The sequence below is a fragment of the Sorex araneus genome, chromosome 8 (assembly GCF_027595985.1).
Source record: "Sorex araneus isolate mSorAra2 chromosome 8, mSorAra2.pri, whole genome shotgun sequence".
Taxonomy (NCBI): domain Eukaryota; kingdom Metazoa; phylum Chordata; class Mammalia; order Eulipotyphla; family Soricidae; genus Sorex; species Sorex araneus.
In genome coordinates, this window is record NC_073309.1 from 51,232,312 (window position 1) to 51,256,950 (window position 24,639).

The 24,639-nt window shown below is 41.7% G+C and overlaps 1 protein-coding gene across 1 annotated transcript in view; it reads right to left on the minus strand.

The window, feature by feature from the left end:
- Nucleotides 1–872: 872 nt before the first annotated feature.
- LOC101551700 (sulfotransferase 2A1-like) overlaps nucleotides 873–24,639 on the minus strand; it is a 37,212-nt gene continuing 13,445 nt past the window's right edge. Inside the window, exons 2-6 of the mRNA XM_055146197.1 lie at nucleotides 13,046–13,254; nucleotides 10,792–10,918; nucleotides 5,753–5,847; nucleotides 3,906–4,086; nucleotides 873–1,090 (exon numbers count right to left, since the gene is read on the minus strand). Of these exons, the coding sequence (XP_055002172.1) occupies nucleotides 978–1,090; nucleotides 3,906–4,086; nucleotides 5,753–5,847; nucleotides 10,792–10,918; nucleotides 13,046–13,254 (725 nt within the window). The 3' untranslated portion in view covers nucleotides 873–977. The remainder of the gene's footprint in view (nucleotides 1,091–3,905; nucleotides 4,087–5,752; nucleotides 5,848–10,791; nucleotides 10,919–13,045; nucleotides 13,255–24,639) is intronic.

Here is a 24,639-nt window from a genome sequence, read left to right on the forward strand (position 1 = left end):
GACCCCTGATAGTGCTCAGGGGATCGATGGTGTTGCAGATTTGAAAGTGGAAGCCACATACCTAGCAAGTACTTCCTCAGCCTTGACACTGGCAATACTGGGAAAGCTCTTATGAGCCCCCAACACAACTTCCTGAACTGCACACCCTTGGTTTAGTCTCATTTGGAATAAAACAATATTAACAACATTACTTGTAAGGTGACTTCTTGCCTTGCTGTTTTCACTCAGGGTGTACCAGAGTGGGTCGGGTGAGAACCCTACCTGCCCCAAGGGACCTGGACCCAGCAGCCAACCTCCACCACCCATCTGCCACCACTCTCTAGGCCGCTTTATAAGATACTTCCTACCCATTTTCCATAATTACCACACTATATTTGATGGAGTTCAGACAGTAGGCAACAAATCATAGAGTGTACATATATATATATATATATATATATATGTGTGTGTGTATGTGTATGTGTGTGTGTGTATACCTTTCAAAAAGCCCGGCAAGCTGTCGAGAGTATCCCTCCCGCACAGACAGAGCATGGCAAGCTACTGGTGGCATATTCGATATGCAAAAACAGTAACAATAGTTCTCATTTCCCTGAGCCTGAAAGAGCCTCCAATGTTGGGAAAGATGAGTAAGGAGAGGCTGCTAAAATCTCAGGATCTCAGGGCTGGGAGAAATAGAGATGTTACTGGTGCCTGGTTGAGTGAATCGACAAACAGTGGGATGACAGTGATACAGTGATACTTGTAATATTTTTATCCATTTATTTTTATCCATCCATATTTCTTGTTCCAAAGTGGGTTGCATTATATGCAGAGCAGTATACAGATCAATGGGAACAATATCACCAACGATGCAAAGACTGGTTAATCAGGGTACCAGGGAGAAATAAATGATCATAACCAATCAGCCCCTGGCATGCTCTTGTGCAAAGACAGAACGATGATCAATATCTCTATGAGATTCTGAACATTGTAGAACATTAGTCCCATGGGAACAGCTCTGGAGGAAGATCTTTCATCTTCTCCTTGTATATTTCATCAAAGGTTTCTGCTTGTGCCACTGTGAGGTGATTTTTCCAGTCCCCAGAAACACCTGACAAACATAAAAGAGAGATTCTGATTAGATTATGTCAGCTCTGCTGACACAAAGTCGTCTCCTCTTGGCCTGGGTACAAAACTTACCTCTGTCAAGTACTGATTCATAAAAGGAAAACTAGAGCAAACAATTTTATGCTGGGCTAGATTTCTTCACTTTACTGAGTGTAACTGAGAAGGAAATGGTGTCACCCTCCCAAACCCCTCTCTTTACGTCGATGATCAATTCTTTGTAGAATGGCGAGATCCTGGTGGTGAATCCATAATACAATTCACAGAGGATCTGATGTACTGAGTTTGAATGCTCTATTTGGCTAGAGCTTCGATGAATGCTTCAGTCTCAATAGAAACAAAGGCCTTCTTTAAATTGGTGAACGTTAGACAGAGCGGCATCTTGAACTCTCGCGAAACCTCAATGAGCTTGTTCACTGTGTGGATATGGTTGATTGTGCTGAATTCTTTTTGGAACCCAACTTGCTCACTTGGTTGTCCTTCATCTAGTGTTCTGCCAATCCTATTCAGGATGACTTGAGTGAACAACTTGTAGACGACGGACACAAGGCAGATTGTGCGATAGTTGCCGATGTCATGAATGTCTTCCTTTTTGTACAACAGAATGGTCCTGCTGGTTTTCTATTGGAATGGAAACTTGCATTCAAACAGGTAGCATGTGAACAGCCAAGCAAGTGTATTGATGAGTACTGGCAGCAGATTCTTCAGGTGTTCGTGTATGACCTTGTATAGACCAGGTGCTGTATGCATCTTTGTCGATGAAATGGCATGTCGGATTTCAGAAGGGAAGATTTTGGAAAGACATATCCATCCTCCAGAATTTGGTATGTGGCAGGTGGACGTGGCTATCAAAGAGACCTGACTTGAAGTCATGGATAACCTTTTCCTCTGCCCTTCTGGAAGATGTGATAGATGCATCAGGACATTGGAGGGCAGTCATCTTGGTATTATAGTTAGCGAAGGGCAGGCAGGTGTTACAAATACTTTTCCCGGCTTCTGCCGCATTGGCTAACACTGCTGCTCTTATCTATTTGAGGTCTTCCTTTATTGCTTCTCTGCACAGCTTTGTGAGTTCAGACATTAGCTTGTGATTGCCTAGCACTCGACAGGGACAAATGGAGATGTTACTGGTTCCTGTTCAAGCAAATCAAAAATCGATGGAATGAAAGTGATACAAGTGAACTTGCAAGGAATGTGACAAGTCATTTCTCATTTCTTTTTTTTTTTGTTGGTTTCTGGGCCTCAACTGGCTGTGTCAGAGTTTGCTCTTGGGTATTTGCTCAGGAATCACTCCTGTCTTGACTCAGAGTACCATAGGTGTTTCTGCATCAATTCTAGGTCGGCTGCATGCTATACAAGTGACTTCTATCTTGTGTCTTCTCTCCAGTCCCTAATTTTCTTCAGAGTAATATCAGCTTGGAGATCACAGGTCAGGATTTCCATGTCAGAATATCTGGGGGTAAGAGGGATATCTCTCTCCATGACAGGAGGTGCTCCCTTCCCGTAACTACCTGGACACACTTTTGTCCATTATCAGCTTATAAGGAAACAACTCATATCAGTCTAGGGCTGCATCTTACTACCTCATTGTGGTAATGACCCTATAGACTTTATCTCTAAAATCAGTTCTGAAGTCCTAAATAGGGTGGAGGGGGGAGTCACTGACCTTTCAAAGACAGAAATTAGCCTGGAATACGCCTACTTCTGCTCACCACAAAATCATTGTCCTTCTCATACCAGAACAACATCTCACACAGCTGCCAAAATGTTCCTATCCTCTACAGCATGAGCTTTCTGAAAGTGGCCTGTGAATCAAGTTATCTGTTTCCATATGCAGCAGCATGAACTACAGAATACAGGTCTCTTTTCCAAAGGAAAGAATCAGAATCAAGCCACAGGTTGCAGAAAAAAAGTAGTTGACTGAGTCCCTGAGCAGGGACCAAACCCATAGTACAAGGGTTAGTTCTTTGCCTTGCACATGGCCTTACCAGTGTCTATCCCTGGCATCCCACAGGGTCCCCCCAGAACCACCAGTAGTAATTCCTGAGTGCAGAGCAGGAGTAAATACTGAGCATCTCTGGCATGGCTCACGCCACCCCCTGTTCCCTCCAAAAAAGAGTTACATATCAAATTCTCCTAGATTTTAAGCATCAAGGAAAGCCTATTTATCCTGGTAACCCAACCTCCAGTGCTCCATGGTGTGCCACCTGACTCCACAGCCCTGGGTCACAGCCTGGCCTGGCTGAGTATGAAAATAATTTCCTTCCTTCTTCAAGTCACACATCCTTGAAGCTGGAATTCTCCAAGTCTATGGCTGAGAATCTCTTCATCTTGAGCTTGAGGGCGGTGAATTCATTGAATTTTATTACACAGGGTCTGACACGAACTTGTAGTAAGACAGCATTTTTGCAGTGAAAAACCTGACCTGTCTTCCCAAGAGATGAAAATTATATTTTAGACATTTCCTAGTTCAGGACAGTGACAAGACCATGCCTTTCCCAGATCATTGAGCCTGGTCTGTTTGATGGTGGTGAGGAATTTGCAAGGACCCCTTTTCTAAGCTGAATATCTGTATAGAAATTTCTGAGAAGAGAGATAGATATACTGACCTCACAGGATTCAGATGATCCCAAAGCAGGAATCAGCATCTGCCAGTGCCTGTAGCCCACATCATAACTATGAGAGATTTTCACTCGGGTCATGGAGAAGGGCAATGATTGATGGACAATGACCATGCATGAACTCAAACTCTTCTGATCTCAACCCTGTTGTCCTGCCATACACACAGCATTTTACTTTACCTTTTCTTGTCATGGTTGATATCTTTAGATCAATATAAGTACCATCCACAAGAGAATAATTGGACATCTTATTTTCTTTCATAGCCTTGAAGGAAGAATTCTCAAGGACTGAATCCAGGGCTTCTGGTTCTAATTCCATGCCCAGAAATCGGCAGATCTTCTGCACACTGCGTTTTGTGTCCTTGAAGAAGACCAGATAAGAGCAATAATTTGAAAGATGTCAGAGAGGAGATGAGAGAGAGATGAGAGAGAAGAAACCCCAAAGGAAAAAGGGGAGGAGGAACAGAACTTCGAAATTCAAGTTCCCAGGAGCTGGATAGGCTGGAAAAAGTCAGAGGGAACACAGGGTGTGAAAAGGCAGGTCTGCCTGATTCTCTGAGGAGTAGGTGAGCCCTTGCTTCTAAGCAGGGTCCAGAATGGAGCATGTTGAAAGACTTTAGACACCTGTGGTCAGAGTCACTCAAGACAGATCCAGGGAGAAACTGACAAGGTGAGAGGGACGGACTGCAGCTCTCGTGGCGCCATCAAGGCTGTCCAGAAACACCACGACTGAGGGGCCTACACTTGCACAGTGTCATCCTATGCACAGTGTCAGTCATTGGACTGGGTGCACAAAACACCAGAGGGAGATGATGAGAAAGGACTTTACTGTGACTCATGTACACCTTAGTTCCTCCCAGAACTCAGAAGCTTTTCACTTCCTATTTTCATGAGTCTTGATTATGTTCCACAAGAAAACTTCTGACTTGAAAAATTATTGTAAGGAAAGTTGTTTTGGTGGCTGGAAACTTGTTCAGAGGACAAACAGGAGTGTGTGTCAGAAGAAAACATTCTTTTTTTTTTAAATTGAATCACCATGTGGAAAGTTACAAAGCTTTCAGGCTTAAGCCTCAGTTACACAATGCTCAAACTACCATCCCTTCACCAGTGCACATATTCCACCACCAAGAACCACAGTAAACCTCCCCCCATCCCCCACCCCCTTAGGCCCCCACCCCACCTGTGTAGCTGATAAATTTCACTTTGATTATCTTTACTTTGATTAAATTCAATATTTCAACAAAATCTCACTATTATTGTTTGGAATTTACCCCTCCCCCCAAGTCAGACCTGCTGCAAAGGAAGCATTTGATAATTTGTTTTCCATTGCTGAGAATGAAGAGATATGAGGTCGTGTAGCCACAATACCAGCCGCGAGGTTTTGGATTTCTGTATTTTAGTATTTTAGTAACTACGTCCAGAGAAATTTCTGCCAGAAGATGCATCATTGCTAGCTTGTACCTCTCTGCTACATTATATTCCACATATGAGTACAATCTTTCTATGTCTCTTTCTTTCTGACTCATTTCACTAAACATAATCCTCCAATGCGGTCTCACTGGGGATGGTGCTCATGGGTGTGGGAATTATGGGCTGTGGAAGTAACTTGAGCTGCCCTGATGCCTCTGCAGTTATCTCCTCGAAGTACGTTGGGAAATAAGAGATAACTGCAGAGGCATCAGGACAGCTCAAGTTACTTCCACAGCCCATAATTCTCACCCCCATGAGCACCATCGCCAGTGAGACCACATTGGAGGACCCAGTGCCTATGTGACTCTCATGTATCACCTTTTTCTGGGTAGGGCTGCCACTCTTTCAACGTTGTTAAAGGGAGCAAAGAACCAACCACGGGCAAAAGGAAAGAGTCTGCGGAGTGCTCTCCAAAGTGGGGCACCTGTGGCACAAACTGTCCTCCCCCTGGGGACCTACCATATGTCTACAGAGATCTTGGTTTGAAACACAGAGGAGGAGAAACAGCTAATAAGGTGCAGTAGTTTGGGGATTCTGACCACAAGAACCAGAGTTACCCTTTTCAGCTCTTCATAACTCAGCAGCAGGAAGTTCTCCCGATCTCTCATGGGCATCCAGCCATGGGTATGGTCGAACCACGAACCATAGGGCACTGCAGATGGGGAGGCAGAGAAAGAAGTGGGTCCCACAACATGGTGTTTAGGATCCTCTGAATGTCGAAACTCAGGCAATATTGCTCACACCTCTCCATACGGGGGCTTTTACTACAGTTCACTGATTGAAGGGGAGGAAGTGGGCACACAGGGCTCCAACATCCCAGGGTCTCTTACCCAAGTCAGCTCTGCAACGGCTTTTTGAAGCTCTACGAAGTTCCTGCCCAGCGACCCAACCACGGATGGAGAGACACAGTAGTGCATCTTGAATATACTGTCTCTTTATGATTTTGACAGTTGGTTTCATAATTATTTTCTCTTAGGAAATGATCTCTATGTTTCTCTGTCTCTCTGTCTCTATCTCTCTGTCTCTTTCTGCCTGTTTATCTCAACTATTCTGTTCTGAGAGCTTTGTCCTATGTTAGAATACTGTTTCCCAGGGAATGGTCTAATGTGTCTATGTGATAGTGGTGGGCTTTTAACTCCATTCATTCAGGATTTTCTCAGACATGTTTCCTTGCGTAATAAATTTCCTCGTGTATCATGTGATTTTGGAAGGTTCAGGATCCCCCTAGGGGTTACATAGAATATGTGTACTTTCTTTGTTGGCTTGTTGGGGGGTGACACACTACAGTGCTTAGGGATTACTCTGGATCTGTGTGCAAGGCTTGGGGAGCCATGCAGGACTTCGGATCACATCAGAGTTGGCTGTGTGCAAGGCCAGTTGCTTCCCGCTGTGGTGTCTCTCCTCCAGCCCAGTCTGCCCTGGGCACAACAGGTGTAGAACATGTCTGAGCTCTTCTGTCTGATGAATGCTGGCGGAAATTTCTATGCCTGCGTGTTCTGCTCACTCCAGTTGTCCTTTGAGAAAGAGCCTAATAAAGGCTCATTTTTCAGGTGCATATATGAACAGAATGTCTCACTTTTCCAGAGACCATGACATTTTCAGAAAACTAGTATGAAACTTGGGCGGAAAGTTCATTGTTATCCTTCCACAGCATATTTGAGACTCAAAAGTCACTCTGAAAAGTTTGTTGAGTGTAACCCATGTTTATAAAATCATTTTGAGAACATTGAAAAATGAGTTAATCATTTATTAAAGCATGAATGCCAAAAACTTGGACCCAATTGATTCCATTAGGCAATTTGACCCAACTTTGATTTGCTTTTGCAAATTAAGTGATTCTGAGCACAGAGATATTTGAGTATTATTTGCTACCAGGAATTGCACATCAGAGATGTGTATCTGACGATATAATATCGGTTGAGAAAAAAACTCAGGCTGGCTTCATTACAGGGAGACTGTAATGAAAGATGTCTGCCTTGGGCAGAATAACATGGAAGCTGATGAAGTAACTGGCACTCAAGTTTGGGCAAAAAGCAAGCCAAATATTATAAAAACTTGTCGAGGTAACATGCTTAGTAGAAGTTCTTGCGACTCAGGATTAAAATATTTTTATTTTTTTTTATTTTATTTTTTTATTTTATTATTATTTTTTAATTTATTTATTTTTAATTAGAGAATCACCGTGAGGGTACAGTTACAGATTTATACACTTTTGTGCTTATACTTCCCTCATACAAAGTTTGGAACCCATCTCTTCACCAGTGCCCATTCTCCACCACCCGTAAACCCAGTGTCCCTCCCACCCTCCCCAATCCCATCTCCCCCCCACCCCACCCTGCCACTGTGGCAAGGCATTCCCTTCTGTTTTCTCTCTCTAATTAGCTGTTGTGGTTTGCAATAAAGGTGTTGAGTGGCCGCTGTGCTCAGTCTCTAGCCCTCATTCAGCCCGCAACTCCCTTCCCCCACATGGCCTTCGACTACAATGTAGTTGGTGATCGCTTCTCTGAGTTGACCTTTCCCCGGAACGTGAGGCCAGCCTCCAAGCCATGGAGTCAACCTCCTGGTACTTATTTCTACAGTTCTTGGGTGTTAGTCTCCCACTCTGTTATTCTATATACCATAGATGAGTGCAATCTTTCTATGTCTGTCTCTCTCTTTCTGACTCATTTCACTCAGCATGAAACTTTTCATGCCCATCCACTTGACTACAAAATTCTTGACCTCCTTTTTTCTAACAGCTGCATAGTATTCCATTGTATAGATGTACCAAAGTTTCCTTAACCAGTCATCCGTTCTGGGGCATTCGGGTTTTTTCCAGATTCTGGCTATTGTAAACAGTGCTGCGATGAACATACATGTGCAGATGTTGTTTCGATTGTACTTTTTTGCCTCTCTGGGATATATTCCCAGCAGTGGTATTGCTGGGTCAAATGGGAATTCAATATCTAATTTTTTGAGAGTCGTCCATATTGTTTTCCAGAAGGGCTGAACCAGTCGGCATTCCCACCAGCAGTTAAAATATTTTTAAAATATGACATTCAGAAGTGACTGGGGAAAGGAGATAAAGAACTTTCCATTCATGCAGAAGAACTGAGGGGATAAGGACAAGGGCAATAGTTCTGTGGGTCAGCTCTTTCAAAACTCAACCCTCTCCCAGAACATAAAAGGTTACTAAAAATGAGTGGATAGAGGAGAATGAAACGTGTGTTTAGAGAAAAAATGGTGCAGACATAGAAGAAATTCCTCATATGCCAAGAACAAAATGCATGTAATTGTGCAAGGTTCCTAATGAATATTATAATCTTTTGACACTAAAAGATCTGCGGCCTGGGCCTGGGAAGTGAAACAACTAAACATGATAGTTGTAAAATGTTATCAGAAATGCACAGTGCTTTCCATCTTGGGGCCCGTCCCACTGCAGCTTTGCCATTCAAAGTCTGTCTTGACATAGGAAATCTTGTGCCTGCAGCAGTTCCTTCACTTTACTTCCTCACCTGCATCATTTATCTCCCTTCACTTCCCACCTATTACCAGAATGAGGTTGAGCACAAAACTCTGTCACTTTTGAAACCAAGACAGACCCACATCACATTCCTTTGATGAGTATCTATTTATAGTTATTCTACTTGGTGGTTATTTAGGTTGTTATCTCTTACCGGACTCATTTATAGTTAACTTGTATTATTGGTGTGAATGCCTACATTCATTTATAGTTAACTTGTATCATCAGTGTGAATGACTATGTCAATTTATAATTAATTTGAATCATTGCTCTTTAAAATAGGAATGAGTAGCATAGTTGTAAGGTCAGTATGAGGCAAGTTAATATGAAGCAAGGGGACATTTGTTGAGCTATAACGTTTTGATAAGTATGGATTTCTGGGTATATGTTTCCTATCAGAACACAGCAATCTCAGAAAAGATGGCTTTCAAATATGAACATAAAAAGTCTATGTGTTATTAAAAATAGGCTGTTGAAATAAAGGAGAATTCAGCTTTGTTAATATCTGAAACAAAGATCAGGAAGAGAACATGACTGTTTATCATACTTGCACCCAATTGTAGTTTCTAATACAGCCAATAGTTACATAATTGATAAGAAAATGAATAAGCAGCTCATATTAACACCAGAAATATTGGATCCTATTTCAGCTATACCAGACAGATAGCAGAATGACAAAACTAGGAGCTGGGATGTGGCTCAGTGACAGAGCACAGAATTGACATTCCTAGCACCTCAAAAACAAGCAGGTAGAAAGGTATTGAGGACAAAGATAATTTGGCCAACATGAAATTAAAGTTAGACTAGGGCAGGTTATCATGAAAATTACTGACCAGTAACATCAATTTTACTGTTCTGTCAGTAAATGGAGAGGAAAGTGAGTTTCTATATCAAAATAATGAATTTTTAAAGGGAAAATAAGGAACCATTCCCATTCAAGAATATCCAGAGAATGACAGGAGGTCAATGACCTGTGCAGTTAAGACAACAAGACATTGATGGCAGCATGTGAAGGTAACAAAAATCAATGAAATTACACCTGTATTCTTGGATCTCCGGGAGCATGGCTGTGGTGGGTGTGTGCAGAGTATAGAGAGAACTAGAGAATCAGTGCAAATCTTTTCAAAATTCCATGACATTTCTGCAGACATAGAAATGTGTATCTACACTATCTATAGTATGCAAACTAGAAAAGGCTCTAAGTAAACCAGTCTCACAAAAGCAACAAAGCAACAGGAACAGAGCTGTAGAATTCACACACCTGATTTCTAGTGTGATCACAAAGTTATGGCATCAATATGTTATAGTTCTGGACTCAAAATGGCATGTCATCTGGTGGGCTCAAGAGAATGCACATATCATTCAGGCTTCAACCTTTAGTGTTCACACATCAGAATCATAGACAAGAGCAGTACAATAATGGCTCAGATGATTGTTCAATCAGTGTTACTATGAAAAGTGGTTCCAGGGTGAAAAAGTATGAAGCAAATGTCTGTCTTATGCCACTCACAATCTTTGAGTCAAAATGGGTCCAAAATTTGAGTTTTGATTGAGATCTCGGGGGCTCAGGGCTTAGTTCTGTTTCTGTGCTCAGGATTCACTCCTGGCAAGCTCAGGGAACTGTATGGGGTACCAGGATTCAAACAAAGGTCCATCATATGTGAAGCAAGAGCCTCACCACTCTGTGGTTTCTCTAGCACCAAAATGGGTCAAATACTAAATGTAAGACTTCAAACCATGAAACTCCACCATATGGGACAAGAGATTATGGAATCTTGGCAAAGATATACCCCAACATGTCTTGAGAAGTCGGGATTCTATCATCCAGGTATTGGATGAAAAGCTGACCCCCAGACTGCACCCCCAGGGGAACAAAGGATGGGAGGACTGAAGTGTGTCCAATGATTCCTGAAGCGCTATATTTGTGAGGTTGCACTCCAGTAGAGAATTGGGACATAGAAAAATCAGGCTCCATACTGATAAACCAGCTGCTTATTTTGGGGAAGACATTGAGTTACCATTTGGGTGTAACATGAGATCTCATAAAGGACTCTGACATCCTCCACCCAACTACTGTATTTTACAGTCACTCACCATTTCCTTCGAGGAACCAATCAAAATATTGTTCAATTGATTCTCCTTCTTGAACAAATTTTATGCCTTTCCAGAACAAATGGCCAGACACAATAACATCTCTGGGATTTCTAATGACATAAATCACCTACAATAGAAAAAGGGGGTAAAAATCAACCATTGGAATTAAGTTCTATCCTTCCTATGAAAATTCATTCATATTGAGAAACATCAGTTTAGAACATGACCATGTTTCCAGTGTGCCACAGAGGACATGCTTTGGTCTCCCCTCAGACTCGAACTTCCACAATTCACCAAACAATCCCTCCTTTTACCTGAATCTACCCCACTGAAGTGATTGCCCACATTCTTAATAGCAATGTTTATGTACCTAAAGTCTTACTTTCATTGATCATTTCCGGTCGGTTTGAAGAGGATTTTTTTGAAAACATGTTGCTCAGGGCATATGCCTGGCTCTGCTTTCAGGGATCATTCCTGCTTGGGATTTAGGGGACCATAGTGTGCGCTAGGGATTGAAGCTGAGATGCACACATACAAAGCAAACACCCTTCCTTCTGCACAATTGCTCCTGCCCTCTTTGCTCATTTTGTAAAGAAATGAATAAAGTGATCATAAGTTACTTGTCTTTATTGTTCAATTTGCTTCATAGGGCTTAATACTGTCAGGTTTCATACTCGTCAAAACAAAACATTTGCTACTTTTGAGTTTGGTAGTTTTCCATTCTACATGTTCACCTCTCTTCTTCTATAATCCAAGAAAACACAAGACAATACAAAATAACTAGGTGTGGGGAGGGCAGGGCAGCGGGGAGAAGATGTTGACAGCGTGTCTATAAGAGCCCAGAGCTAGCTGAGCGCTGAAACTCTCAACTCTCTGAACAGTGGGTGGCTGCAGTCACAAAATTTCTGCCCAAAGAAAGGTAATGTCCTTTAAATATTCTCCCTCAATGAGTGCCTTCGGAACCAGCTTGGCGCCTGCTGTTGAGTATGGCAAGGAATGTGACTTCTGAAGAAGACTGCAATGCGGCTCCATGTGTCCATGCTGGAGGAGGCAGGGCGGTCATGTGCGCTATGTCAGTAGGCCAACTGCAGCCACTGTATTTCTATGTGAATTCTAAATGATGATATTCATGTCCAACCTGGCACCACCATGGTGCTCCGGACCTTGAGTAGAGGGGCGGCCCAGGTTCCTGCCATGAGGGGAAGGCTCGATGTACCGGGCTGCTCGCTGCCACCAGGGTATCTCCGCCGCCCCTGACCCCCCATCCCCCTCCCACACACACACCATATCAGCTCTTTCAGCGGTGGCTGATGATATCCTATCTTGCAAGAAAATGTTTCCGAGGTCCAACTTCCTGGAAAGTAGATTCAGGACAGGGAAGAGTGCCCCCTGGGAAGGTTCTGCTGGACTGGTTGTGGATGCTAATTCTAAAAAGAATTAGCTCATCCCAACAAGGTTTCAAAGATACCCGGTCCTGGATCTCTGTGTTACCGAATGTCAACATTGGTACTCAAAGTTTCCCCTAAATTGAGTTTAGGAGACAGAGGGCCTTCTGGGCAAACAGAAATCAGAAACCCCAGGACCCAAAACACCCTCCACTTATCCATCGTTTCCTTTCATGAGGAAATGTGGTGATTGTGAGTCCAGGACACATAGAAGAGGCCCAGAGAGGAGAAGGCAGAGAAATGCCTGTCTATCCACATATACTCACTCTTCCTTACTTTGCTCTACTGTTCATCTCAAACTAACTCCTGTCTACAAATACACATTATATTACTCTTTATTATCCCTTGGTCCCTTGGGTCACCTGTCATTCCCATGAGAGATGTGTTAGACTGTTGGACTTAACAGACATTGACAATTGGTAGAGACAAAAAGGGCAGAAAACTCAGGAGGGGTACCAATCACTCACCCTGCCTTCAGGCATTCTTTCTTGAATGTTTTCAGCAATCTCCTATGGATAGCTCTTTGGGCTTCAACCTTACCAAATTTAAGTTGTGTCTTAAACTGAGTGGGGTGACATAGCAAAGAACAGAACTCTTTATTTCCATTTTAACTTGACTGCTAAAAACCCTGTTGAATGATTGACATAATGCACTCAGAAATACACAGTAATGCCATCTTACATAGAACCAAAGACCCCACTACAGACCTATGAAAGAGACTCTACATCCCCATCTCAGTCTGTTACACTCTGGACATAGAGAGATTTAAAAAGCACTGATCACACATACGAGGAATATCGTGCACTCACCTTCACTTTGGCACTGAAGAATGACTTCGGCATGAATTGGATTGGAAGGTGGGAAGACATAAAGCGTGGGCCTTTCTTATCCTTCAATAGCTTATACCCCACATCTGTCTCTATCCATGGGGAACGGTCCCAGATAGGCACAGATTGAATCCACTTGGGATCTCCTTTGGAACGAATCAGGGAAAGAATCTCTGCCATCCAATGTGTTCCTAAATAAAGGACAGAAAATGAAGATCAGGCATTTTCTTTGACTTTTAAAAATGCATGGTACTAATTATGGAACAAAAAAACACCATTTTCACACATAAACTGCAGCTCTATCAACGAAAGTTGAGATCTGAAAGCAACCAAATTCCCCAAAAACAGATAAATGGATGAAAAAGATGAGAACTATACAGACAGTGAGGAATCCTAGTCATCTGGTAGAAGAGATAAATTCCAACTCTTCTCATCTAATGTGGAAGTAATTATGAAATTAAATTAAATACCAGGTGACAGAGACACAGCAGTGAATCCCGAAAGACAACAGCTCGCTGGAGACTTCTCCAGTCCCAGTACAGAATCATTTCTACCGTGGCCCCTCAGATGGAGCGGGTGTGCTCCCTCCTCCTGTTCCAGACGAAACCCTGGTAGCCATGATCTTCCAGAAGAAAAACCCAGGTATGGGGGTTCAGGGACTAAGACTCCAGGCCACAAGGTAGCACCAGGGATGGACCTGCTTCGTGTCTCCCCGCTCGTTTGGGGTCCTAGCTCTCACACCCATGATCTGTCTCTGGATGCCACCTTAGCACACCAACAGCCTTGATCCAGAGACTCCCAAATGAATGTGAAAATGGATTAGCTCCATAAAGAGATGTCTCTGGATCCCAACCATTTACAATTTTAGAATTCAAAAAGTATGTGGCAGCTTTTGCAGCCTCGTGACCTCTCTTGATATTCATGATAAGCAATAGAAAATAAATTATCTAGCATCTGTCCACGGCAAGCAGGCCTGAATGGTGGAGGAAAAATTTGAAATATTGGTGGTGAAAAGGTATAGTGGTGTTGGGACTGGTGTTGAAACATTAAATGTAATCAACTAATGTGAACAATCTTATGAAAATAATTTTTTAAATAATAATAAATCATACTTTATTTATTTATCATCAGAGAGCCTGGAAAGCTACCAAGAGTATCTTGCCCTCATGGCAGAGCCTGGAAAGTTCCCCGTGGTGTATTCAATGTGCCATTAACAGTAACAAAAAGTCTCACAATGGAGATATTAGTGGTTCCCGCTCGAGCAAATTGATGAGCAACGGAATGACAGTGACAGTGAATAAAATAAATAATTAAATAAAAAGAAACACCAGGTTATATAACTGATAGATAATCAATCAAGAAAATAAACAAGGAAATAAAATAGAGAGACTCCGGGAAAGAGACCCCTTATTCTGCGGTCAAAATTTTGATGTTACTGAGGGACCAGTGGGTGAGCAATGGTGCAGGGGTGTTGGAAGTTTGGTGTTGGGTTTAGAATGGTGCAGTGCATCCCTAAACAGAAACATTCATGCTCTTGAAATCCTCTGGTACCTCAGTAAGCAAAGAGGCAATCGTCACAGTGTTTGGGACTTGCCTGTAGTTATCCAACATTTCCCCATGGTTCTTTTTGTAAGAAATTCTTGAATTCCAGCTATGGGGCAAACTTTCTGGCCCTTGTATCAACTGTCCGTGGGTTCAATGAAATTAAAAAGAAAAAAAGAACTCACTCACACAAAAAAAGAAGTTCTTAAATTACAAGAAGGAACTTTATACCTGGTTATAAACATTCAAGCAGGACCTTTTACCGAATCCATATAAACTCTTCCTTTTCCCTCCCTTTACTCCGTAATCACCACCCATATTTTTCTGTTTTCATGAGCTCCAGAAGAGCAGGTACCCTTCCTAAATGCACCAGCACGATAGTTTGTCCTTGTGTCACTGGTTGTTGGACTCAACACGGTCAGCTGGACTCAATACTCAGTTGCGAGCACACAACATCTTGTGGTTATTTCAGAACTTACCCCTTCATAAAAGGTTGAGGAATATGCCCTGAGATGTTTGTGCTACATTTTAACTACACATTGCCAAGGCATTTTATCTTGATTTTGGCTCCGCCTCTGTCTCTACCCAATGGTCATTCCTGTGCACTTGCCATGTCACTGACCTCAGACTCAGTCCTCATTTGTTCCCCTTCCCTCATATAAATAGCATCTTGATACACATAGTATCATACGTGATAGCAGCCTAGTATCATAGCTTCAGGACCAACCCCAGAAGAGATGCAAGCCAGGATAAATCTCAGGGGTACAAGCAACTTTAGGCTGAATATTATGGGGCTCCCTTAGGATGAGGGACAGGCCAAGTTTCCTCCCTGCAGAAGCCCCAGCATCTGCACCCACCCCCCAGAGCTGGAGCCATGCAAACGACCCAACTCCACTGCTTCACAACTCATTTCTGCAGAGATGCCAGGCCAATGAAAATTCCAGGTATATAGTATTTTGGCCTGAAAACTCTAATTTCTTCTTGTAGTGGGGAAAAGCAGCCCCCTGACCCTGCTGTACTGCTAGAAGTTCCACAAGCAACACCCACATTGCACAGTCATTTCCTTATAAACAAGGCCTATCTTTACAATCTTTGGGGAGATGCAAGCCAAACCAACCTGCTGATCCAATTGGCACATTTCTATAAATCCTGGACATCTTGAGAGTGCAGTCACATAGGGGATGGAGCGACCCCTACAAATTCCACAATACTGACAGCCCATTAGAGCACACCAAGTTAAATGCAAAAGTAACATAGAAGTCAATGAAAATCAATTTTAAAAATCAATAACAGAGAAGCTAAACAATTGACAAACAACTTGGTTAACCCATAGACAAGCATTTTGTCCCCACTGTAAGACAACAATTTTCACAAATTTTGTTAATGCAGCATTATTCGGAAATTCCATTTACTATTGGGTTGTAGCAAATAGCCCCTCGGAGGGGATTGGCTCCAGCTTCCCTCCCCGCCCCGAGCAGAGCTCCCGGCAGCCAAGGACCTCCAGAATCTAGTCACAGCCATGCTCAAGGCCCCTCTCCACACATTCGGACAAGCCTCACGCATGAAGGTACCGGCAAAGGAACCCAGGTGTGTGTAATCCTATCAACAGCCAACATCCAGAGACTTAAAGCAAGCTCCCAGAAGCGTGCGGCCACTTCTCAGCCGTGCGATATCTTATAACCTACTTCTGCTCTGGGAGAAACTAGCAAGCTACTGAGAGTTTCCTGCCCACATGGGAGAGCCTCGCAAGCTTTCCATGGTGTATTCATATGCCAAAGCCAGTAACAGGCTGGATCTCATTCCCGTGACCCTGAAAGAGCCTCCAATGTAGCACTTCTGAGAAGGCCGAGTAGAGAGAGGCTTCTAAAATCTCAGGGATAGGACGAATGGAGAGGTTACTGAGACCGCTCGAGAAATTCGATGATCAACAGGTTTTTGTGATTTGTGATTCATGATTTTGTGCCTACTGAAGGGCAGCCTTCATGGGGTCAGGGGAAGCAATCTAAGAACAGGGTAGAGGGAAGGTCACATGGTGATTGGATAGGTTTGAAACACAAATGTCTGAAACAACAGTATTATGTACAACTCTGAACCCACAATGTCCATATAAGTCTTAAATGGGAAAAGTAAAATATAGAAAAAATGAGTAGCATCTGTACAAGAATAACAGCACAATTGGTTGGATCAAATGTCAGACATGCTTGAGGCCCTGGGTGAAATAACTGCATGAACCATCCTGCCCCCAGAACACCTAGGAGAGTCTCCTAGATCCCTAGAAATGCTATGATTCCCACAAGAGATATAACAGTAGCATCATTCAACTAACTTACTCATCCAGACCCTTCATTTCCTGATCGCTGCTCACATTTACATCTTTCCCTACAAACAACCTTTTCAGTAAACAATTTTACATGCATTCTTTTAAAATGTATTTATACATATACATATAACACCATGATTTACCATGTTGTTTATAATACAGTTGTTTCAGGCATTAAATGTTCTAACATCATGCCTACCTCCAGTGTGACCTTCCCTCCACCAATGTCCCTGATAACCCACCCACCATCTCAACCTATCCATTTAGAAGGTACAACAATTTTACTTCCTATGGTTTGTTACAACATAAAGGCAAGTGGAATTATCCAAACTAAGGACAATAGAAGTTAATTGGTTTTCAGTGTTATAATTTTATAATGGTGTTACTGAATCATTGACGATTTCCTGGGCATGTTGATGCTAGTTGATCACGTTCACTCTTAGCATCTCAATTTAGGTGGAACTTTTCTTCTCTTTAAATTGTCTTTAATTCACACCTCACAACTGAGATGTGAAAATCTACTTACAGAATATATCTGGTCACGGGACTATATGCAGTGTATAGTGATGCCACTACAGTCCCAGCTAATCAACAATCAAGCTTCCCTCTTGGTCTTTGATAAGGTCCATCTGCACTTTTGCATATTGACATTAGTTAAAACACTTGAAATGGTTTTAGGATTCCATCCTATAGGCTCCCTGAGAGCCTGGAAAGTCCCCACCCCAATCCTATTAGGATGTCTCTGTTCCAGGCCCATGTCCAGTTCCCTGGACAATGGTGGTCTGGCCTATAGAAAGTCCCTCTTTTCCACACTCTGCCACCCAATTCAGGTACCAGCCCGGATCAGGGCTCCTGCCTGAGTTGCGTTTTGACCCAGTTCCCAGGAAAGCCGGTTTTCACCCTTGGTCTTCGGGGAACGGGAATTGAGGGACATCGCACCACATCCAAAGCTGAATCGTTCTGCCCACTCTCTGCCACCCTATTCAGGTACCAGCCCTGGTTGGGGTTCTGGCCCGGAGCTGGGGCCACAGTAGTTATTCTCTCCCCTCCATATCCCACAAGAACCAGAAGTTACCCTCTTCGTTGGAACTTTCACAAGGTTAGCTTAACCAACAGAAACACATTAGCCAATATCACATTAAGCCCACCTAAATTAATAATTGCATCATAAACAGAATAGTAACTGAGTGTGAAGGGCTGAACCACATAGTAATTCACAATGGTAAAGCAACGCTGATCCCCACCAAGATTACTTGTTGAAGAGGCTATCCCAGAAGACCCCAACAACAATGAAGTTATATACAACCTCTCTGACAAAGAATTTAGAAAGAAGCTACTGAGGATGCTTAGGGAGCTAAAAGAAACAATGGAAAGCAATACTAATAAAATACAACAAGATTTGAAGGTAGAGATGCAGAAAATACAAACGGAAATATCAGACGTGAAAAACCTAGTAGGCGAATTAGAAACTCACTGGACGGCCACTGCAGCAGAGTAACAGCTGCTGAAGACAGAATTAGTGAGCTTGAAGATGAAGTTCAGAGACTCTCTAGGAAACAATAGAAAATGGAAAGGAGACTGACACTCCGGGAACAGATGGCAAAAGAAGATGGTGATGAAGCCAAGAGGAGTAAATAAGAATTATTGGAGCCCCAGAGAGACAGGAAGAAAACCCTGACGAAGAAGAAACTGTCAAAGACATCATAGCTACGATGTTCCTAGAGCTGAAGAAAACATGTGACCATATTAAGGAGGCCCAAAGGGTACCAGCTAGAAGAAATCCAAATTAAAATACCCCAAGATACATCCTGATCAAAATGACCAAAGCCTTAGATAGAGACAAAATTCTGAAAGCAACAAGATCAAAGAAAGGATGCTCCTATAAAGAAGCATCCTTAAGATTCACAGCCGACTTGTCTGATAAAACACTCGTGGCCCGAAAACAGTGGTGGGATAAAGTGAAAAAAATCAATGAAATGAATGCCTCACCAAAAATACTTTACCAGCTAGACTCTCATTCATCACAGAAGGAATAGCACACAGTTTCACAGAAATACAACAGCTCAGGTACTTCATAGACTCAAAACCATGGTTACAAGAACGACTGAATTTTACTTTAAGAAAAGACAGGATCCTTTAATACACCAAACTTCAGCAGAAAAAATGGGACAAAACCCCATAACAATAATCTCTCTCAATGTCAATGGTTTAAATGCACCAACTAAAAGACACAGAGTGGCAGGATGGACTAGAAAATTGAACCCAACATTCTGCTGCCTGCAAGAAACACATATCAACAGTCAGAGCAAACACAGACTCAAAGTCAAAGGCTGGAAAACAATCCTACAGGTGAACAACTCCCATAAAATGCTGGGGTAGCCATCTTAGTATCAGACCACATTGATTTCAGACTGAAGAAGGTCACAAGAGACAGTAAAGGTCATTTCTTATTGATAAAGGTATCTGTACAACAGGAAGAACTAACAGTACTAAATATATATGCACCTAATGAGGGACCAGCAAATTACTTAAAACAACTACTCATAGACTTGAAGAAAGACATCGATAGCAACACAATTCTAGTGGGAGACTTCAACACCGCTTTATCACCTCTTGATAGATCAACCAGACTCAAGCTTAGCAAGTGCATACAACATCTGAGGGAAGAAATGGAATAAAGGGATTGAATAGATATATACAAGACACTTCATCCTCAAAAAGCTGAATATACATTCTTCTCAAAGGTACATGGAACACTCTCCAAGATAAACCACATGCTGAGCCACAAAACATACCTCCATAAAATTAAGAAGATAGAGATTGTATCAACGATCTTCTCAGACCACGATGTGCTGAAATTAGAAATAAATCACACACACACAAACAGAAAACGAAATCAAACACCTGGAAATTAAACAGTTCACTGTTGGACAATGAGTGGCTTAGAAAGGAAATCAAAGAGGAAATCAAAAGATTCCTGGAAATGAACGACAATAAGTACACGAGTTACCAAAACCTATGGGACACAGCAAAAGCTGTGTTAAAAGGAAAGTTCATAGCTCTACAAGCATTCCTCAGACAGGAGGAGTGACCCCACCTATGTAAACTAACCTCACAGCTTGAGAGCTTGGAGAATGACCAACAAAAGGAGCAGAATCCGAACAGGAGGAAGGAAATAATAAAGCTCAGAGCAGAAATTAATGAGGTGAAAGCAAAAAACAAAAACTATCCGAAAGATCAATGAAACCAAGAGCTGGTTCTTTGAGAAAATAAACAAGATCAATAAAACTCTAGCAAGACTCACAAAAAAAGGGAGAAAGAAAACCCTAATAAACCAAATTAGAAATGAAAACAGTTCTGCAATTACAACAGAAATTACAGAAAATAATCAAGATCGGTAAACCTCTAGGAAGACTCACAAAGAAAAGGGAGAAAGCAAACCCTAGTAAACCGAATTAGAAATGAAAACAGTTCTGTAATTATAACAGAAACTACGGAAATTCAAAGAATCCTTAGAGATTACTTTGAGAAACTTTATGCCACGAAACATGAAAACCTCAAGGAAATGGATAAATTCCTAGACTCCTATAGCCTCCCAAGGCTGAACCAAGAAGACCTGGAATACCTGAACAGACCTATCACCATCAAGGAAATTGAAACAGTAATAAAAAGTCTCCCCAAACACAAAATCCATCCTGGCGCAGATGGATTTACTAGTGATTTTTTTCCAAACCTTTATAGAGGACTTACTCCCAATCCTCCTTAAGCTTTTCCAGGAAATTGAAGTATCAAAAACACTTCTAAACAGCTTCTATGAAGCAAAATCACCCTGATACCAGAAGTAGACTACATACCACAAAGAAAGAGAACTACAGACCGATATTCCTGATGAACACAGATGCAAAGATATGAAACAAAATATCAGCAAGTAGAATCCAATGACTCATCAAAAAGATCATACACCATGACCAAGCAGGATTCATCCCAGGGATGCAAGGATGGTTTAACATTCACAAGTCAATCAACATAATTCATCATATCAATAAAAGAAATAATAAAAACCATATGATTGTATCAATAGATGCAGAGAAATCCTTTGAAAAGATTCAGCAACAGTTTATGATGAAAACTCTCAGCAGAATGGGCATCGAAGGAACTTTCCTTGATATAGTCAAAGCCATCTACCAAAAGCCCATGGCAAGTATCGTTCTCAATGAGGAAAAACTAAAAGCCTTCCCTCTAAGATTGGGCACAAGGCAAGGTTGCCCACTTTCGCCACTCCAATTCAATATAGTACTGGAAGTCCTGGCCATAGCACTTAGACAAGAAAAAGATATCAAAGGCATACAGATAGGAAAGGAAAAGGTCAAGTTATCACTATTTGCAGACGATATGATACTACAATTGGAAAACCCTAAAGACTACAGAAAAGATCCTAGAAACAATAAGTCTATATAGTAAAGTGGCAGGCTACAAAATCAACTCCCAAAAGTCCATGGCTTTCTTATATACAAATAATGAAAGAGAAGAAAGAGACATATAAAAAATCCTGTTCACATTAGTACCTCAGAAAATCAAGTACCTTGGAATCAGCTTAAGCAAAGTGGTGAAGGAACTATACAAGGAAAATTACAAAACACTACTTCAAGAAATAAAGTAGGACACTAGGAAATGGAGACACATACCCTGCTCATGGATAGGGAGAATTAACGTTATCAAAATGGCAATACTGCCCAAAGCACTATACAAATTTAATGCAGTACCTATCAGGATACCCATCACATTTTTCAAAGAAATAGACAAAACATTCCTGAAATTCATATGGAACAATAGACCCTCACGAATAGGTAAAGCAGTCCTTGGAAAAAAGAAGATCGGTAGCGTTACCTTCCCCAACTTCAAACACTACTACAAAGCAGTAGTAATTAAAACTGCATGGTATTTGGGATAAAAACAGACCTACAGACCAATGGAACAGAATTGAATATCCTGTCATGGACCCCAAATATATGGCCATTTAATCTTTGACAAAGGAGCAAGAAATGTGAAGTGCAACAAGTAAAGCCTCTTCAACAAGTGGTGCTGGGAAAACTGGATAGCTACCTGCAAAAAAAATGAACTCTGACTGCTGTCTAATGCCAGGCACAGAAGTCACATCAAAGTGGGTTAAAGACCTCAATATCAGACATGAATCTATAAGATTCATAGAAGAAAATGTAGGCAGAACTCTCCATGACATTGAAGCTAAAAGCATCTTTAAAGATGAAACAGCAGTAACCATGCAAGTGGAAGCAAACATAAACAAATAGGACTACATCAAACTAAGAAGCTTCTGCACTTAAAAGAAACAGTGACCAAAATACAGAAAGAGCCCACAGAGTGGGAAAGAATATTTACCCAATACCCATCTGATAAGGGATTAATATCTAAGATATATAACACACTAGTAGAATTGTAAAAGAAAAAAACTCCAACTACATCAACAAATGGGGAGGAGAAATGAACCTAAGTTTCCTCAAAAAAGAAATAGAAATGGTCCAAGGGCACATGAAAAAATGCTCCACATCTCTAGTCATCAGGGAGATGCAAATCAAAACAACAATGAGATATCAACTCACACCACAGAGACTGGCACACATTCCAAAGAACAAAAGCAACCGGTGCTGGCATGGATGTGGGGAAAAATGGACACTCTTTCACTGTTGGTGGGAATGCCGACTGGTCCAGTCTTTCTGGAAAACAATATGGACAGTGCTTCAAAAACTATAAATTGAGCTTCCATATGACCCTGCAATGCAACTTCTTGGAATATATCCCAAAGATGAAAAAAGCACAGTAGAAATGACATCTGTACCTATATATTCATTGCAGCACTGTTTATAATAGCCCAAATCTGGAAACAACCTGAGTGCCCTGAAACAGATGACTGGTTAAAGAAACTTTGGTACATCTACACAATGGAATACTATGCAGCTGTTAGGAGAGATGAAGTTATGAAATTTGCTTATAAATAGATAGACCTGGAGAATATCATGCTAAGTGAAATGAGTCAGAAAGAGAGGTACAGACATAGAAGGACTGCACTCATTTGTGGAGTATAAAATAATATCACATGACGCTGACACCCAAGGCGAGTAGATACAAGGACCAGGGGGATTTTCCTATAGCTGGAAGACTGCCTCATGAGCATAGGGGAGAAGGCAGATGGAATAGAGAAGGGATCACTATGAAAATGATGGCTGGAGAAACCTGTTGGGATGGGAGATGCATGCCAAAATAAGATAATGGACCAAACATGATGACCTGTCAGTGTCTGTTTTGCAAGCCATAATTCCCAAAAGTAGAGAGAGATGGGGAATATTGTCTGTCATAGAGGAATGGGGAGGGTAGGAAAGGGGGAGTATACCCAGTATATTGGTGGTGGGAAATGTGCACTGGTGGAGGGATGGGTGTTTGATCATTGTGAGATTGTAACCCAAATATGAAAGCTTGTAACTATCTCATGGTTATTCAATAAAATTAAAAAAAAGAAAAATAAAGAAAGTTCCTCTTTTTCCTTAATGCCCACAGACTGAGCCACAGTCTGTCTCTGCAACTGCTCCAGCTGCTTTACCTGATTTAGGGTAGGTCAGCAGCAAGACATCTTCATCCGTAAACAAAAAATTATGCCACTCTTCTGTCATGACAGCAGGTGTGAAAATCACGGTTGGAAAAAAATACACCATTAATTCTTTTATGCTCACCAGACATTCTGGTTGTTTTCCTTTGAGGGATGTGATATCCATGCTTGGAGGCTCCTTTGTCAATTATAAGATCCACATTATAATAAAGTCTAAACACTCCCTAAGTCAGGTCCAATGGTCATGATATTGTGCAATATAACTAACCTCTGTTTAGGTTAGTCAGGAGACATTATTTGTAAATCTGAGTATGAATCTTGAGAAGAAACCTGCAATTCAGTAAGAATTCCACGAATGTAGGATATAAGGTGCTTAAATATTTTTAAAGAATGGTTTTAGATGCAATGTAGATAAGCGATCAACATAGAGAGTATCATGCTAAATGAAATCAGTCAGAGAGAGAGGGAAAAACAGACATGGAATAACTTCACTCATTTGCGGAATATAAAGTAAAGAATATAATGGAGACTAACACCCAAGGATAGTAGAGAGAAGAGCCATAAGGATCACTCCACAGCTTGGATCACTCTGCCTGGTGGTTTCTGGAAAATCTCTGTAACTTGTTGGTTTCTTTTGAGATTTAATGAGCCTCTGGATCATGGTTGGTTAATGAGATTATTGGGAGAAGATAATGTTTAAGGGCATGACTGCCAGGATTTCAGAAGAACAGGGGAAGTATCCCATCCCTGACTCCATGAGAACCTGGAGATTTCAGTCACAAAACCCACATACCCGAGTTTTTCAACAGATTCATTTCTGGAGGAGCCTCATCCAGAGCTGTGGAGTCTGGCCATGCGGTTGGTGGTGATTGGAGTGTAGAAGTTCTCTGTTGCCAAAACTCTGTTTAGGTAGGTGCTGTCTCACTTACTCCATTCTGGGTGTCCCAGATTATTCAATCTGCAATAGGGTCTGGAAGCACCTCTAAGCATCTCTGCCCCAAAACAAATTTCTAGTGACTAATATTCCACTGATTTTCCAAGAATAGAGCACAGATTTTAGAATGATATGATTTTACTTTGACTTGTGATTTGTAA